Source organism: Chrysemys picta, chromosome 6 (assembly GCF_011386835.1).
Source record: "Chrysemys picta bellii isolate R12L10 chromosome 6, ASM1138683v2, whole genome shotgun sequence".
Lineage (NCBI taxonomy): Eukaryota > Metazoa > Chordata > Testudines > Emydidae > Chrysemys > Chrysemys picta.
Window position 1 is genome coordinate 60,035,077 of NC_088796.1, and position 18,930 is coordinate 60,054,006.

General features: G+C 45.4%; 1 protein-coding gene and 1 long non-coding RNA gene across 7 annotated transcripts in view; one reads left to right on the forward strand and one right to left on the reverse strand.

The window, feature by feature from the left end:
* ARSK (arylsulfatase family member K) overlaps window positions 1-18,930 on the forward strand; it is a 45,165-nt gene that overhangs the window by 19,679 nt on the left and 6,556 nt on the right. For all 3 annotated transcript variants that reach the window (XM_065599216.1, XM_024109606.3, XM_005306900.4), the window contains 3 exons: window positions 1,124-1,406; window positions 4,958-5,129; window positions 7,791-8,015. In XM_065599216.1, the coding sequence (XP_065455288.1) occupies window positions 1,124-1,406; window positions 4,958-5,129; window positions 7,791-8,015 (680 nt within the window). The remainder of the gene's footprint in view (window positions 1-1,123; window positions 1,407-4,957; window positions 5,130-7,790; window positions 8,016-18,930) is intronic.
* The window catches only part of LOC112060241 (uncharacterized), a 50,553-nt gene that overhangs the window by 13,517 nt on the left and 18,106 nt on the right, over window positions 1-18,930 (reverse strand). For all 4 annotated transcript variants that reach the window (XR_010602250.1, XR_010602249.1, XR_002889555.3 and 1 more), the window contains exons 2-3: window positions 11,691-11,757; window positions 7,233-7,325 (exon numbers count right to left, since the gene is read on the reverse strand). This is a non-coding gene — a long non-coding RNA (uncharacterized LOC112060241). The remainder of the gene's footprint in view (window positions 1-7,232; window positions 7,326-11,690; window positions 11,758-18,930) is intronic.

The following is an 18,930-nucleotide window of genomic DNA, read 5'->3' on the forward strand; positions in this document are numbered from 1 at the left end:
ATCTCCTACTGAGATAAATCGTGATGATTTGTGATTAATTCAGTTAAGCATAACAAACATTTGTTTATCTTGAAAATGCAGATAACTACACGAGATTTAAAAAGACCTAAAATTGTTTTATTGATAAAGGTGAGATACAAAGGTTTTGCTAAAAGTTAAAAACTTATTTGTAAAATTCCAAATGAGGAAGAAAAAGTACATGAATGTTCTTTGAAGTATAATTGGCACTATACTTTAACAAAACTACATGACTAAAGTCCTGAGGAATCTGCCACTACATACTTTCTTTTATCATTCCTAAGAAAGTTTCTAAGGTGGAGTGGCACTCTCCAATCTTTGTTTATGATACTTCTGGTGTCATTTCATTTCTTGGCAGAGTGAGTCCTCTGCAGCTCAGATTTCTCAGGATTTTAGAGATTCAGTAATTGTAATTGTCTGAAAATCTGACTCAAAACATATTTGATAATGAAACTTGTTTCATTTATGCCTCTTGGGGCTCCATTGCCGGCTCCCCCTTTCTCTGATAATGTTATCATCTGGAGTCAGTGGGGTTGCACAAGGAAAGTCAGTAGAGGATTTGGTCCAAAGTGGCAGTGTTACAAAAAGTGGTATCGTAGAATCCAGAATAAAATGATATGGTTTCAAAAGATGTGATGCTCTAGGTGGTTGAAAGGGTCCAGTAGAAAATAAGATTACATAATAAAAATTCGAGACTAGATGTAGCAGGTAGAATGAGCGATGAAGCCATAGCAAAAAGCAAAGAGAATCCGTTAAGTGAAGATGTGGCAACAAGGTTTGGAAGTGCTGTGTCTATATGTTCATTTGTTGAAGTAGAACTGGGAGGTGGATCAGAGGCAGAAGAAAGAGCCCTATGGCATGAAATGACCAGGAATAAAAAAAAAAAGATTCCAAATTGGAAAAATATTAACTAAAGTGATGAATATATAGTTTAGCTGTTGGTTATTTGAATCTAATAACACTAATATTATATATAGAAATATGCAAATAAAATGCAGTTGCAAATTTAGAAAGATCTTCTAAAACTGAGGTGATGTTACTAGATGTTTAGTTGCAGGAAAAGAGAAGGAAATGCTTTCCACTGAATGCAGTCTTGTATTTTCAGTAACCGTGTGGAAGCTTGGACAAGGGATGTTGATTTCCTGCTCAGACAAGAAGGCAGACCCATGGTGAATCTTACTGGCAACAAGACATTTGTGAGAGTAATGGAAGAAGATTGGCAGAATACTGATAAAGCAGCAAGTTGGATAAGGAAAGAAGCCACTAATTTTAGTCAACCATTTGTTCTTTACTTGGGATTAAATTTACCACATCCATACCCGTCACCCTCTACAGGGGAAAATTTTGGGTCCTCTACATTTCTGACATCTCCCTATTGGCTTGAAAAGGTATGTGAAAATGTACAGAAACTTAAATCAAAACGAATTTGTAACTGCATTTAGTATGTACAGTACCTTATTTCGCACACTATATAATTCACATCAAACTTGGGCTCAGGCCCAATTCTGATATTATAGTGCACTTGTAAGGACATCTGTGGATGAGATGTTAAGCATACTTCTTAAGGTTGCCCAGGTAGAAGTGAAAAAAGAAGAAGGTGACAACTCCAGTCTCTCTTGACCAATATTCCCCGACTCAGTAAAACCATTTCTGATTCCAAAAGGACTGTATATTAAACTGGACACTTAATGGTGTTTGCCTGTACAATCCTTGCACTCCTAGTGTCTAGCTCATTGTTTTGTAAAGCATTTGGTAGCAACTTGGGTACAAGAGATGCTATATAAAATCAAATTGTGTCTGAATTCTGTGCTGACAGGTTGAGCTTAGCCCAGAATGGCTGCAAAGGTGCTACATCAATGACTTTGCACAATGTAACTTTTTGTCTTTTCTGTTACCTGATGCTTTGATTACTAATCTAGCTCTTTCAGTTTTTCATTCTAATGCTAAGAAAAATCTAGCTACTTCCATGTGTAGGAAATCAGCAGATACCATTCTCTCTGGGAGAAGGAGTGAACAATTTCTGTTTATCTGCCTCTTGTATTGTCCACAAATACAGTTTTACTATTGTCACAAAACTCTCTCGATTAGTTACCATGGCTCCCACTGCCTAAATGGCAACAAGATTTCACACAACCCAGTAACTGAGCAGTAGGCTTTGAAGAGACTTTACATTTATCTGCCCAGTCTTTACTACTGGGGTGTTGTAAAGTCAGTTTACCTATGTAATTTGATGCCCCCCTCCTTTACCATAATATCTGATACCCTTTCAAGCATATAAAAATAACAATCACTCTCTTCATTCTTTGCCTGGGAAAAAGTAGTTAGATTATTATAGGTTTTTAAAATTTTTCAAAAATGTATTGTTTTATTTTGAGTTGTATGTGAGAGCACCATGTTAAGGGAAAGCAAAGTCAATGAGATGTGTTTTTACATTTAGTTTTGAATGCAGGAAGGCCTGTGGTCATTCCGATCTGTTACAGGAGGGAGTTACATAAGCTAGGGCCAGCTTCTGTGAAGATTTTTTTTTTCCTGGTTTTATGAGCCACCCTCCCCCATTTGTTGACTATTTCATGGTTCCAGCTGAACACAGTTGTCATGGTTATGGAGGAAGACGTGGTCTCTCAAGAAGCTAGGAGCAATCTCATGGAGATCTTTGAATATGAGGGCAGAGACCTTGAATTAAATTCTAGAGCTAAGGGGCAGCTACTGCAGAGTGAAGCATCAGCATGATGTTTCTAGTACCCTGTGTTGCTAAGCTGATGGTCTCGTGCATTTTGTAGGGATTGATGCTTTTCCAGGGCACATGGCTTTGTTCCTGAATATGAGTTGCAACAATCAAGCATCGAGATCGTTAATTTAATGGATCACTATTGTCAGGTCTAAGGCCTATAGGAGGAGTTCAATCTTCTGGCCAGTCACAGATGTTGACTTAATGTGAGGGTAGAGGCCTTGAATAATGGGGAATGTTCTAGAAGAACCACCTTGTTTGAGGAACTTCTCTCTCCCTACTGGTATTCCACTCTTGCCTGAATTCAGGTGTAGCCAGTTTCTCATTTCATTAGGCACTGAGAAAACTTGGAGCTGTTGCTGTTTACGTTTGATGTAAAGGAGATAAAGAGCTAGGTGTTGTCAATGTATGCTGCTGGCTCTTCAGACCTTGCTGTCTCACCAGCTCTTTTAATGACTTCATATCAATGTTGGATAATATGAGAGAGAATATTGAATTTTGTGGGAGGTGAGGACTTTGGAGATGTTGGCACGAATGGCCATAATTTCTCTCAAGTTTGGTCTGAGAGGAGGAAGTTAAGGCATTTCAAAGTGTTTCTGTACCACCCTGTAACCTCTTAAAGGTGGGACAATAGTATTTGGTGGTTAAAGGTACCAACTTCTGAAGAGAGGTCTAACAGGGTGAGTGTTTATGTACTTCTCTTGTCTATGGACAAGGGTTCATTCAACAGAGAATTGCTATCTCTGCAACATGCCCTGGCTTGAAACAGAATACTGTCAGCTGATAGGTGGAGTTGGAGTCTGGTTTTGTTCCCTTCTTAATTAGCCCAATAATAGTGTATTTAATCAAGAAAAGGTAATGGAAATGACATTTCAGTGGCAGCTGTGGGGAGTCTGTAGCACTAGCTAGAGTTTGGCGAACTCTCTCCACTGCTGAACTCTTCTATCTCTGATGCTTCAGCACCCCATCAGCATTAAATAAATGAGCAATGGAGGCTCCAGATGTACCTTGCTTGTCCTCTATCAGTCCCACAAATTCTGTCAATATTCCCCTACCATAGGACACATACATACATATTTAGAATCTAAAGTCATTAGAGCCTGTGGAGTTTTGTCTATATTGTGGTATTTTCATCAAGAATAAAAAATAAGTTCTGTTGATGATGAATTTGTTTCTTAGGATGATATTTACATGCTGCTGTAAATACTTGCTGTACAAGCTCTGACATGTCCGTTTTGTTAATTCATTTTGAGGTGCCAAGTGTCCCCAGCCCAGTGTCCATTGCCTTCCTAAAATGCATGTAAGCCTCCCAGGACCTGCTAGTACATTGTGACCTAGGACTTGTCAACCCTGCCTTCAGCTGTGATTATTAATTAGTAAGATCATGGAAGTTTTAATAAACTTTTTTACTTTAAGTCATAGAGGTTTCACATTGCGTAGTATGTAATTCACAGTTCTAAATATATAATTTAGAAATAATTCTTGAGCAGTAAAAAAAACAAACATTTTAAAATCTGAGTCAAACGGCAATGCTTATTTTTATATTCAGGGTCCAGTTTACAAATGTGGTGCCTAAATAGAAAATATCCATTATAGATCATGGCATTTAAATCGGCACAAGGCATAAAACTGGCCTAAATGCCAGTCTGAGCATCCAAATGCCAGAATTTATATATCCAGTATATATTTGAAAATTAGACTACCCATATGAATTCTTTTTCCAAGATACAAATTTCACGCCAGCTCTTCTGGAGATTTTCCCAGAAAGAGTAAATTGCCATGTTGATCTATTTTCCCAGATGATGCCTAGTCCTATGGAAGCACATGATACAACATCTTTCTTTTATGTGATGCTATGCCCACACTTCTGAGATTAGCTACTGAATATAGTTCTAAAAGACTATGTCCTTTATCTATTTTTATTTTTATTTTTTGAGATATCAGCTAGCAGGTCACATGCAGCTGGGTCCTACTCTAGTTTTCCAGCTGATTTTTACCAGTGTCCAGGCTCTTCTTTGCAAGGTGGTGATTGAATATCTGTAAAAGTATCTAGAAAGCAAGGAGAAAGTGGCAGGAATATAACAGATAATAAGCAGGTGCTGCATGGACCACAGTTTGAAAATTTCTGATTTAAACTAATGTTTTTCTCAAATCCATTGTAAAAGCATTACACTCACTTGCCAAAATAATTTAATTTCCTCTTGTTTTTAGGTGACGTATGAAGCCATTAAAATTCCAAAATGGCCTCCTCTTTCAGACATGCACCCAATAGATTATTATTCTTCTTACACCAAGAATTGCACTGGACAGTTTACAAGGAAAGAAATCAGAGATATCAGAGCATTTTATTATGCTATGTGTGCAGAGACGGATGCCATGCTTGGTAGGTAATCTTCCAGAATAATAATACAGAAAAGAGATTTGAAGCTGTTAGTAGATAACTCTGATCAGGCTAGCCTTTTGTAATGAGTTACTCAAAGTTATGTGTAAAATAGCTTCCTAGTTATTGTATAAATCAGGGGTGGCCACCCTGAGCCTGAGACGGAGCCAGAATTTACCAATGTACATTTCCAAAGAGCCACAGTAATACGTCAGCAGCCCCCCTTCACCTCCCCCCCACTCCCAGCGCCTCCCGCCCACTGGCAGTCCCACTGATCAGCGCCTCCCCATCCCTCCTCGCACCTTCCAATCAGCTGTTTTGTGACATGCAGGAGGCTTGGAGGCGGAGGGGGAAGGGGTGGAGTGGGAGCAGAGCCAGGGGTTGAGCAGTGAGCACCCCCCGGCACATTGGTAAGTTGGTGTCTGTACCTCCAGCTCCAGAGTCGGAGCCTGTAGAAGGAGCCGCATATTAACTTCTGAAGAGCCTCATGTGGCTCTGGAGCCACAAGTTGGCCACCCCTGACGTAAATGATGCATGTGCAAAAGAACTGGATGGTGTAGAGTATTGCTGTCAGACTTGGAAGGATTAGATTTTTGGATGGTAAATGTTGATTTCACTGATGAAACTGATGAGAAAATATTTCCATTAGTGATGATCAAAATTTACAAATAGGCAAAGAAAGAAAAATCATGCTTGAGAACTTATTGGAGATTGTTATATCACATGTCAAAACATACAAAGATATATCCTTAAATCAATTTCTGTTTTATAGGTTGTAAACTTTTAACTTTTTGATATCATTAAATTGCCTGCGGGGTTTCTTTCCCCACTGTCTGACCCTCCCTATACTTTCTTGCAACTGTGAAATTAAAATCCATAAAAATAGAAAAAATGCCTAAACAAACATGGATATTACCTGTTGAAGGTGTTTGTTTTTTTAAAATCGAGTTCTGCCAAGCCTACTAATGGACTGTTTTACTGAGTGTTCTCACTTACTGGTGTGAATTCAGACCAGGATGGTAATTGTATGTTGAAAGGTGTTAATAGCGTTAAGACCTGGTAAAAGTCAATGGATATGCTAAGCACCCTTCATTCAGGCTAAACAATGGAGCAATTAAATAGCCCTTTGTTTAATGATGGCTGAAACAATAGAAGCAACTGCCAAAGACACAGACATCAGGGCAATGCCAAAGTAGAAGCTAAGCCATGTGACACAAGTGGTTTCCTGGCAAGTGATTGCAAATGCAGGGGCTGGGGGTATTGATGAAGTGTCCTTGTGTGTGAAGGAACCAGAAAAGAAAGGAGAAGGCAAGCAGACTAGAAAGAAGCAGAGTGAGTGCGGCCTTAGAAAGAAGTCCTAAGAGATCTTTTGGGAAGAATACTCACTGAAAAGGCAAACTTAAATTTCTGCACTATGAGATTGCCTCCTGATTGTTTTCTACTATGCTTAAGGAAACAGAACTTTGGTGCAATCCTATTTATTTACAAAGATTCTACACAAACAGACACCTGATTCCACTCATTATTTCTCCTCTGAATGGAAACAACCTAGCAAGGTCCCAAATATTAGCTAACTGCTTGGGCTAACGGACAATAGCTGTGACTATGAAGTAGACAACAAAATGACCTATGCAAGGCTCCCATGTTTGTCCCTGGATATAATAGCAACGTATTGAAAATTACAAGAAAAAATAAGTTAAATCTAAATAAGCATGCAAAGTTTCCGTAGTTTATACATGCAGGCAAATCAGCCTTAATTTACTGTGTTTTGTTTCTTCATTTTAAAAAGTGATATCTAAAGAACAAGAATTCTCAGTAAATAGAACAGTTACTTTAAATATTTTTGTGATGTTAGAATGATTCTATATAAAAATGCAAAGGACCAATCCTCCTGATCACACAGGGGTCTCATGGAGAAACAGTCAGGCCTCCTTGGACCTCTGATTCTGAAGCGATCATGCTGTTGCAATACGTGTTGCAGGGTAGCTTTCGACTAGGGTCCCTCTTCTGTAAAGTATTTAAGTATATACATAATTTTAAGCATGTGAGTAGTCTCATTAAAGTCAGTGGGATTACTCACGCTTCAAGTTACGCATATGTAGGTACCTTGCTGAACCATGGCCATCCCTTCTACCATGCTTCCATTGATGCTGCTCCTCTTTCTCTCTCCGTTGCACAAATCTGAGGCTGTAGTAGCTCCTGTGGAGATACATGCACAAGAGAGAATGAAAAGCACAGTGCCTGGGATAGAGTGAGGGCTCAGTCAGGACCCCCAATATCCAGTGCTTTGGGTGGGGGCCTCTGCTGTCCAATTGCCCTGGGTATTGTTGGCTGCAATGGGATCCCATCCAGAACTGTGGCTGGCCTCCTTTGTGGGGAGGGAGTGCCTGTCATCCCTTCAAGATGTCATTGGTGGTGGTTCAGCCCCATCCCCAGGCTGGGGTTCACAGTCCCCAGCAATCTCAGACTATAATGGATATTGCAGTGAGGAGTGGAGTCTCAGGCTTTGCTTTCAGTGGGAAGGAAAGAAGCTCCAAGGCTTTTGAACAGCACCCCAGTTGCTAGCAAGGGCCCCTCCCCTCAGGATATGCATGCTGCTCTTTAGGTGCAGAAGCTTAACATAATATCTGAACATACTTTTTTCAAGTCTCTCTTTTGTTGCAGGTGAGATCATTTCAGCTCTAAGTGATACAGGACTTCTTAAAAGAACCATTGTTATATTCACAGCAGATCATGGAGAACTTGCTATGGAACATCAGCAGTTTTATAAAATGAGCATGTATGAAGCAAGTTCCCATGTTCCTCTTCTAGTTATGGGGCCAAGCATTAAAGCTCATCATCACCTATCAAATGTGGTATCTCTTGTAGATATTTATCCAACTATGCTTGGTAAGTAACTTAATTCTATTTGAAATAACTGAAACTTTGAGATTTGGGTATGAATTGGTGGTGGCAGTAGTAATAGCATTATGTTTAGGGTTCCGTTGTGATAGGTGATGTACTAACTTGGTAAAAAACAATGCCTGCTCTGAAGAGCTTACAATCAGATTTAACACAAAATCAACAAGTGGTGTAGGGATTAAATAGAGGGATTGGAAGAAGTGGGACAAGGGTAACAGTGATAGGAATATGTGGTCACAAAGACTAGTGATGTACACAATCAGTTTGTTTCAGATATTTACATTTTTTCCTCTTTTTTTAGTCTTAAGATGTAAAGACACAAGAAATATTATGGATCTCAGTAATCCCTACTACTTATTTACTTGACCATTGACTGTAAGCATCACAGTACAAGTGAGTCCTGAGGAGGGATTTCAGGTCAAAGTCAAGGTAGTGGCTTTACTTAATCGTTTGAGGACGATGTTCCATTTATAAAGGGCAGCGTGGCAGAAATGTAAAGGAACTTGTGAAAGAAGTGGACAAATAGGAAGATTGAGGTGGGCATCAAGAGCTGAGAGGAAGGCCAAGGGGTGGTGATGTAAAACCACAAGAGTGGCTACGTGGGAGGCATAGAATTATGAAGCTTCTTGAAGATGAGGACAAGAACAGAATTATCAGACACATAGATGAATATGATTTGTTGGGGAAGAGTCAACGCCTCTTTTTTGTAAAGGGAAATCATTCCTCAATCATTTATTAAAATTCTTTGAGGGTGTCAACAATCATGTGGATAAGGGTGATCCAGTCAATATAGTGTATTTGGATTTTCAGAAAGCCTTTGATAAGGTCTGTCACCAAAGGAAATTAAGTAATCATGGGATAAGGGAGAAGGTCCTCTCGGATCAGTAATTGGTTAAAAGATAGGAAACACAGGATAGGGATAAATAGGTTTCACAATGGAGTGAGGTAATTAGCGGGGTTCCTCAAGGATCTGTAGCGGGACGAATGCTATTCAACATGTTCATATGGAAAACGGAGTGAACAGTAAAGTAGGAAAGTTTGCAGAACAAAATACTCAAAATAGTTAAGTCCAAAGCTGACTGCCAAGAGTTACAGGGGGATCTCACAAAACTGGACAACTAGGCAACAAAGGGCAGATGAATCATAGACGTGTAGGATTGGAAGGGACCTCAATAGATCATCTAGTCCAGTCCCCTGCACTCAAGGCAGGACTAAGTATTATCTAGACCATCCCTGACAGGTGGCTGTCTAACCTCTTTCTTAAAAGCTTCTCATGACAAAGATTCCCCAACCTTCTCAGGCACTTTATTCAAATTCAGTGTTAAGTGCAAAGTAATGCACACTGTAGTTGGGATGATTTTTTTTCCTCATATATAATCATGGGTTCTAAAGTAGCTGTTACCACTCAAGAACGATCTTGGAGTCATTGTAGATAGTTCACTGAAAACCTCAGCTTAATGTGCAGCAGTGGTCAAAAAGGCTAACAATGTTAGGAACCATTAGGAAAGGGATAGAAAATATCATAATGCCACTATATAAAATCCATGGTGCACCCACACTATGAATATTATGTACAGTTCTGGTTGCCCCATTTCAAAAAGGTTGTAAGGGAACCTGGAAAAGGTTCAGCGAAGGGCAACAAAGATGATCATGGGTATGTTATGGCTTCCATAGGAGGACAGACTAACAAGATTCAGGGTGTTCAGTTTAGAAAGGAGACTATTAGCAGGGGATATGATAGAGGTCTATAAAATCATGAATGGTGTGGAAGGAGTGAATAGGAAAGTGTTATTTACTCTTTCCAACAATATAAAAACTGCACATTGTTCCCCAAATCCTCCTACCATCCAGAGTCAAAACCTTAAACATGTATAGGTGCACACTGAATCCATAGCTACGTGCTTGCCTGGGGATGTGGGGCAAAGCACATGTTGGGCTGTGAGCTACATCTCTACTCTCCCATTTTGTAGTGTGGATATAGCAAAAGCACCTGGGAATGTGTTTAGATATGCTGTCAATGCCATTCCCACAATTCCTGGTACCTGCATGCTCTGGCCCTTATACCTCCCCACCTTGTCACCCACTATGTACCAGATACTACTGCTGGTTTATACACAGTTGCTTGGCATTTAATCCTTCATTTCCATGCAACCTGCTCATTTCTGCACAGCTCAGCTGTGCCTAATAGGAAGAGGCACATCATCAGCATTGTGCTGTTTGTTGGCTGCAGGAGCACTCCAGGGTTCTGATTAACCTCTAGTGTGAGTACAGCAAGCATTATGAGTTTGGGAGGGGTATCCAGAACATCCACGTATGAGAGCATCATGAAGAAGCTGGCAGAAATGGGCTTATCCGGACTGGTGTGCAGCACAGGGAGCGCATCAAGCACTTAAAGCTGAGGATGGCAACAGCAGGTCTGGCAACTCCCTATCTATATGCCCTTTCTACAAGGAGTTTGGATCAGGTGCTTGCCACTGCCCTGAGCACAGAGCCCACTGTCCTTCTTGACATACTTCCAAATGCAGACCATCTTATGTTCAGATCAGAGCAAGGGTGTAAAAGAACTCTGGGGATGGCACTGGCCAACATCACAATGAACTCCCATAAACAGACTGTGGAGCAGGAAGCCTAGGATCAGTCCACGTGGCCGGATGGGCTAGTGGGTGTCCTGGGTGAATTTTCAGAGGATCTTTTCTGAGATGGGCCCAGGGAACAGTCCGGAGAGGAAGCAATGCGGGACCAGGAATCGGATCCATAGTCTGGTAAGTGCAACCAATCATCTTTATTATTACCATGTGGGAAATTGTAGCATAAGAGTGGGATTTCTGGATTATGAACAATAAAATCATTGTTATGGAGGATATTACATAGGATGGGTTTAGCTTTGGGTGAGGGTAAAAGCCACCCCTCTTTCTCCGCATCATGTGTGATCTAAAGTGATTCTAAGTATTGCCCACGACGGGAGGGTGATTTAAACATACATCTAGTGATTCTTAACTATTTTTTAAAAAGAATAATAGCAAATTATGAGTAGTAACAGGCTTAGCAACCATGATTACATATCTTTGCATTTACCACTGTCTGCAACTCAATCACCCCAGTAGCATTAAAGCATTCTTCCAGACAGTATGGATTATAAATCCCACTGGCTGCATTAAGTTGTAAAGTCCCTTGTAGACTTCAGTGCTTGGCCGTCTGGTTCTGTCCATTCACAGCACACTGTCTGGGCTGGGGTTGGGAGTGAAAATCAGTTCTGCTCTTCAGAGCACTCTGCATCCTACTTCAGCATCCTGTTAATATTCGCCTGAATTTTCTCCCACTCCTGGAAGATGCTTGATAATTTTTCATACAGGAGAAATTCAAGCAGGTTTGTAAAATTCCTGGGTAGGGCAAACTTCCAGTGGCTGCCTACATAACTAACCAACCCTCTCCATGCTTTGATATGTTGTTCAATCACCAGGCAACCACAAAAATCTCCCTTGCTTAGATAGATGGGTTTCTGCATGCAGCCTGCAACATTGTTTGTCCTTCCAAATAATAATATCATCCAAGGCTTCCCTGGCCTGAAATAATATTGAAACGAATACTGGTAACAGAGCCCTAGCCCCCACAACCACCTCCTGACATTTTTTGTAAAATAACAGTTAAATCTGAAATTCTTACCATGGTTTGTCTTTTGTCTGGGAATGTTGCTAGAAGAAGCTTCTGAATACATCAGTATATGAAGATGCTGAAATAAAAGCATACCAGGTTGATAAAAGTTTTAAACCTGGGCCTCATTTTGATGTAAAACATAAAGTGGGAAGGATTCTTTTCTTTCTCCCAGCCCTCCGCCTCCCTTGAAAAAAGTAATAAGCTCTTTCATTTTCTTGACAGGCATTTCCACATCAGCTGCACCAACATTACTACACTGGACTCTTAGAACCCTCAACCAACATGGGAGGAGGAAAAAGGTCAGATGAGATGTCCTGTGACCTGGGGTACAAGAGAGAAAAATACCAAAAAGCAGAGGAGTGGGAAGAAAATGCTCAACCAATTCCTCAGACATGACCAAAGGAATAGGGCTCAAGCCCAGCTTCTGTTAGACAGACAGTTCACCATGATGGCCAACAGGGTGCAGCTGCCAGTATCAGCTCCACAGCCACCTTCATTGCCAGCTCTGCTGTTGACTCCTGTACCATCACCAGTGCTTGCAGACTCTTCTCTGTGGTACCACATCATGCAGCCAATGCAGCGACTGGCAAACTCAGACTGACCAACCAGTGAACAACTCTATGAATTGGAATGAGCAGATGTACCCTGTGTACTCCATCCCTGTACAGTGCAGTCGCCATGTTTGGCCAGGGAGGAGGAGAACAGGAGGCACATTTGACATCCAGTTCCACTATAAGCAAGACTGACTGTGAAGCTTGGACTTCAGTTAATTGTACTGTTTCACAAACCGTTAGCACTTTATTTAACTTTGCACATTTGTCAATAATTGTTTATGGCCAGTGGGCTGGTATGCTTGCAATAGTTTTACTATTACTTTGTTTTGTTTTCTTTGGGTTTTGTTAATAAATGATTTGGTCACACAATTCATTGGGGTGTGTGTGTGTGTGAGTGCATGGAAAAGGAGGAAGAGTCAGGAAATTGTCTCCAAAGCTTTTGATAAAGTATCAGTCTCATCACAAAAAGCCAATATTAAATATACAATAGCAAACCAGGTTATACATCAGTACACAGCCTTTCTGCATTACAGGTCCATATCCACAACACTCTGAGATGCTAGGATGTGGCATGTAAGGGATCCCCATTTTCTTCTTTGAGTGATTGCTCATGTGTATACAACAATAGGTGTGCGTGCTCGCCACGTGCACCGGTGCCAGAAGTTTTTCCCCTAGCAGTACCCGTAGGGGAGCGCCCCTAGCAACCCCTGGAGTGGCGCCTCTATGGCGCAGTATAAGGGGCACTGTGCACTCCCCCCATCCTCAGTTCCTTCTTGCTGCCAGTCAAGGTTCATCGGAACTGCTCTGCTCCAGCTTGTCTGCAGCTTTCCTCTTGACCTCTTGTTTGTTCATAGTTAGTAGTACCTGCAAAGTAGTTTAGATTAGTGTTTGTTTAGTTTAGTGTGCCCGGGTCGGGACATGCCCCGTGCCTCGGGCTTTAAGTCATGCGACACTTGCAGTGAGTGACCCGCACTGTTTATGCTGTCTGGGAGAAACCCATCTCAGCGATCGCTGCAAGATTTGCAGATCTTTCAAGCCTTGGACCAAAAAGGAAAGGGACATTCGGCTCTGAGCCATTCTGATGGAGTTGGCATTGACCCCGACTCTGGTGCGCCACTCTGAGTCGGCACCAGGTACTGCAGTGTTGGTGCGCGGCGACCCTTGGGTGCCTTCCACCAGTCGGCATGTTATGTCTCTGCTGGTACCAGAGGCACCGCCACCATTGGCTCCCCGGTCCAGAGGCAAGCCACCATTTGGATCTCTGCAGTTGCCACCTGGTCGGTACCATTAGCAGTCAAGGGAATGTTCCCGACACCGTTCACCGCTCAGCGACTGCCCCGTGCGCAGTCCGCGCCGGTCCCCGTCGACCCCCACCAGGTTGTCTGGCTGCATTCCGACTGACAGGGGTTCGAGGCACCGCTCCACCTCGAAGGACCGTAGATCTCGTGAGGGAAGCGGGCCCCGTTGAGGGTCCTCATCTCCGAGAGGTTACTGTAGGCCATCGTGATACGGGCATCAACGCCGTTCCTGTTCTTCGGCTCGCTCCAGGACCCTGCCGCAGCACTGCTCCCGCTGTCCCGGGTGTCGATCGCCGGCACCTCGCCATCGCAAATCCTCCCATCGGAACCGATTGCGGAGCAGCTGCTACCGGTGGTACCGTTCCTCCACATCAGGATCATGGTCTCGTGGTTGGCACAGTTCCCGACACCACTGCTCCTCCCGGTCCAGAGACAGCGGCAGATCGTATGCCAGCCCGGCCTCCCTTCGTAGTCGTCAGTCAAAGGGACAGGCTAATCAGGCTGAACAGCCTGCTCAGCCGGTGCCACAGCAGGTGCAGTGTTTATGCTGTCTGGGAGAAACCCATCTCAGCGATCGCTGCAAGATTTGCAGATCTTTCAAGCCTTGGACCAAGAAGGAAAGGGACATTCGGCTCCGAGCCATTCTGATGGAGTTGGCATTGACCCCGACTCTGGTGCGCCACTCTGAGTCGGCACCGGGTACTGCAGTGTTGGTGCGCGGCGACCCTTGGGTGCCTTCCACCAGTCGGCACGTTATGTCTCTGCTGGTACTAGAGGCACCGGGCTCCTTGGCCGGCACCGTGGTACCAGTGGGCCCCGTGGCCCCCAACGCAGCCCCTGGTGGGGGCTTGCCCAGTGGCCTGAGCCTCGGAAAGACTGTCTGCCACCCTTTCCCAGCCTCCCAGAAAGGAGTTGGTGCGGCGTTCATCTTCAGTTCCGTGCCCAGAGGGTGACCAAGTGGTGGGACCTCCAGTATCAGTGGGTATGCAGAGTACCGCATCGTCATCCTCCCCTGATGAGGTGATTATGGCCCCTCCTCCCTCTGTTCCGCGGGAGGACTCTAAAGCCCAGGAACTATTGAAAAGGGAGGCATCAAGCCTCAATCTTCAGACCGAGAAGGTGGAGGAACCCTCTGACTCCCTCTTCAACATCCTCTCGGCCTCGGCACCGGGCAGGGTGCCCTCCCACTCCACGAAGGGGTGGCAAAAATTTCAAACGCCTTGTGGCAAACCTCGGCTTCCTTGCCCCCCATCTCTAAGTGGGCAGAACAGAAGTACTTTTTGCCCGCCAAGGGGCATGAATACCTGTACACCCACCCTGCCCCCAACTCCCTGGTGGTCGAGTCGGTTAACCACAGGGAGAGGCAGGGCCAACCAGCCCCTACTCTGAGGCTGGACTTATTCGGGAGAAAGGTTTATTCGTCCTCAAGTCTCCAGTTAAGGGTGGCGAACCATCAGGCTCTCCTGGGTCGGTATGAGTTCAATTTGTGGGGCGCTCTACCCAAATTCGAGGACTCCCTGCAGCAGCGTGACGGGAAGGAGTTCTAAGCTCTAGTGGAGGAGGGTACTGTGGCTGCCAGGGCAACCCTGCCGGCAGCGTCGGATGCCACAGATACGGCTGTAAGGTCTATGGCCTCCGTGGTGTCCATGAGGAGGGCATTGTGGCTCCTGCTGTCTGGGTTGTCCAGTGAGGCGCAGACCTTCTTGCAGGACCTTCCGTTCGATGCCAAGGCCCTGTTTGCAGAACAGACGGACATGAAATTGCACGGCCTGAAAGATTCCCGCACAATGCTTAAGACACTTGGCCTCTAAGTCCCGGCTCCAGCCAGGACCACGTTTAAGCCTCAGCAGGCTCCCACCCAGGCCACCCACTCTAAATCTGAGCCCCCTTATAAAAAGTCACGGGACTATAAGAAAGCCTGCAGAGGCAATCCTGGTCTGCCCCCCAGCCTGGGTCCTCCAAGGGTAAACAGGTGGGGAAACATCAGTTTTGACAGGACGCCAGGGGGTGACCTACCAGTTCATACCAGGGGTCCACCCGCAATAAAGCTTCCCTTCTCCAACCGGTTGTGTCCTTTTCACCCGGAGTGGTTGCGGCTGACTTCGGACCGGTGGGTCCGCAACAACGTCTCCTGGGGCTACACCCTCCAGTTTACCTCTACCCTGCCCAACCATCCTCCGCCCCCATCCCTCCTGGGGGACCACTCTTGCAAGGCCCTGCTCAAGCAGGAGGTGGGGCGGCTCCTTGGCTTAGGAGCGGTGGAAGAGGTGCCAACGGAGTTCAAACGCAAGGGGTACTACTCCTGCTATTTCCTTATCCCGAAGGCCAAAGGGGGGCTCAGGTCCATCCTGTACCTGCGAGGCCTGAACCAGTACATGGTAAAGCTCAAGTTTCGCATGGTGTCTCTAGCCTCCATCATCCCCTCTCAGCATGAGTGGTCGCTACACCCAAGAGGTGGTGCACAGGCTTTTCCAAGAGTGGGGACCTCCCCAGGTGGACCTGTTGGCGACTTGGCAGAACCACCGGTGTCCCTGGTTCTGCTCCAGGGGGAGTTGGGAGTGGGCGCCATCTCCGATACCTTCCTCCTATCCTGGTCGGGCCAGCTTCTCCACGCCTTCCCCCTAATCCGCTGATCGGCAAGGTCCTGGAAAAGATAAAAGCGGACAGGGCCCGGATCCTCCTGATTGCCCTGCCATGGCCCAGGCAACATTGGTACGGGACCCTCATGAGCCTGGCAGTCGCCCCACCGTGGTCGTTGCCATCCTGCCTGGACCTGCTCTCCCAGGGCCGCCTCCTCCACCCCAACCTAGCGGCACTCCACCTCATAGCGTGGCTGCTCCATGGTTAGGCTGGGAGGAAAGGACGTGCTCAGAAGGGGTTCAGCACGGCCTCTTGGAAAGCAGGCGATCCTCCACACGTCAAGCCTACTTGGCAAAGTGGCCTCGGTTTTCCCGGTGGGCAGCTGAGCGGGGCGTTTCACCGTGGCTGCCCCAATCCAGATCATTTTAGACTCCCTCCTTCACCTTAGAGCCCAAGGTGTAGCGCCCTCGTGTGTCCAGGTGCACTTGGCAGCCATATCGGCCTTCCACCCGCCGGTGCAGGGGCACATGGTATTCTCCCATGCTATGACTGGACGATTCCTTAAGGGATCTCTTCCCGTAAGTTAGGCCCCCAGTCCTGCAGTGGAACCTGAATTAGGTGCTGGCCCAGTTGACGGGTCCCCCTTTTGAGCCACTAGCTACCTGCTCCTGGTCGCATCTCTCCAGGGAAGGGTTTTGTGGCCTGCAGCATGCAGGGGGTCAGACCAGATGATCATAATGGTCCCTTCTGACCTTAAAGTCTATGAGTCTATGAGTCACCTTCCTGGTGGCAATCATGTCAGCTAGATGGGTCTCGGAACTCAGGGCCTTGACCTCCAAGGCCCCGTACACAGTGTTCCGTAAGGATAAGGTCCAGCTCCGACCACCATCCTTCGTTCCTCCTTAAGGTAGTCTCTGCCTACCACATGGGTCAGGACATCTTCCTGCCAGTCCTCTGTTCCAAGCCCCATGGGTCCAGTGAGGAGCGCCGCCTCCACGCGCTGAATGTGAGATGGGCTCTGGCCTTTTACCTGGAATGGACTAAGCCATTCAGGAAGTCTTCGCAGCTATTAATCACCTTGGCTGAACACATGAGGGGTCGGCCGATCTCCACTTAGCAGCTCTCCAACTGGATCACCTTTTGTATCCATACCTATTACGACCTGGCGGGAATCCCTCTGCCATTTATTGTGAGGGCACACTCGACTAGGGCGCAAGCCTTGTCTGCTCCCTTTTTAGCCCATGTCCCCATTCAGGACATTTGTAGGGCTGCCACATGGTTTTCTGTTCGTACAATCATCTCGCATTATGCGATCATCTCCCAGGGAAGATGCCGGGTTCGGCAGGGCTGTACTCCATCCTGAGAGTCTGTGAACTCCTACCCACCTCCAACAGATATAGCTTGGAATCACCTATGGTGGAATACACATGAGCAATCACTCGAAGAAGAAAAGACAGTTACCTTTTCCGTAACTGGTGTTCTTCGAGATGTGTTGCTCATGTCTATTCCACATCCTGCCCTCTTTCCCCTCTGTTGGAGTTGTCTGGCAAGAAGGAACTGAGGGTGGGGGGAGCGCGCAGCGCCCCTTATACTGTGCCATAGAGGCGCCACTCCAGGGGTTGCTAGGGGCACTCCCCTACGGGTACTGCTAGGGCAAAAACTTCCGGCACCGGTGGACAGGGCGAGCACACACACCTATTGTGGAATAGACATGAGCAACACATCTCAAAGAACACCAGATATGGAAAAGGTAACTGCCTTTTCTCATGCTTGCCTGGACCCATTCCTGGTGCTGATCAGTGCACTTTCTGGTTGCATATATCAGGCCTGCATAAATCAAGTGTCTTAAGACTGTTCCATGTGAAAATTCTTACTTTTAGCTTTGCAGTGTTGTGTAGGGCACAGCAGGCCACAATAATTTTGGATGGCATTGGCCACACAGGCATCCAAATGTTTTTTGGCAGTACTATCTTGCCTTCTGCCTGCCAAATGTGCACTCAACCACCATCCTGTAACTGCTAAGCATGTAATTAAACCTTCTTCTGCCAGGTCTTCCTAGGTCAGGGTATGGTTTCATGAATCATGGTAGGAAAGGGTTAGCAGGTTCCCCTAAAATAAAAGTTGACAGACACCCCATTGATAATCGTGCGATTTGGAAGGAATAAGGTCCCTGCTTGTGCAAACAGGTAAACACCAGATATCCTCAATACCCTAGCATCATGCACCTGTCCTATATATCCCATGTTGATGAACCTGCCGTTGTGGTAGTCCAAAGCCGGTAGAACCACGGAGTAGTTTGTGGTTGACATTCACTTGCCTCTTTTGGCAGGCAAACTATGGGCACATGCATGCCCTCAATGGTTCCAGCAGTTTGGGAACCCCATTCTCTGAAATCCAGCTATTGTTTCAGGCACATTAATTGTGCCCATCATCTGTGGCCATACTACTTGTGGACTGGTATGGCCTCCCTCATTTGCATGTCCTGGTGCTGGCGGGTCCAGGCATGCTCCTACCAACTATATGAAGGTTTACTACTTTTTTCAGAAGTGCTGGAACCACTACTGGTCATCCCAAGTCTGCATGGCGATCTGATACCACCACAATGTGCTACTTGTTCTGCATTGGAAGCCCTGGCCTACATTTGGGGAAACTGCTGCAGCTGCAGTAAACACCAGGTCTCTCCAGTCTGCCATGAATATAACCTCCTTTGGGTCCCACTGCCTTACACATTTCAGAAACTGCCATTTAAATATCATTCAGAATCTCACAGAACAAGTACCCTGCTGCATAAATACATAAACCACCAGCAGGAGCAGC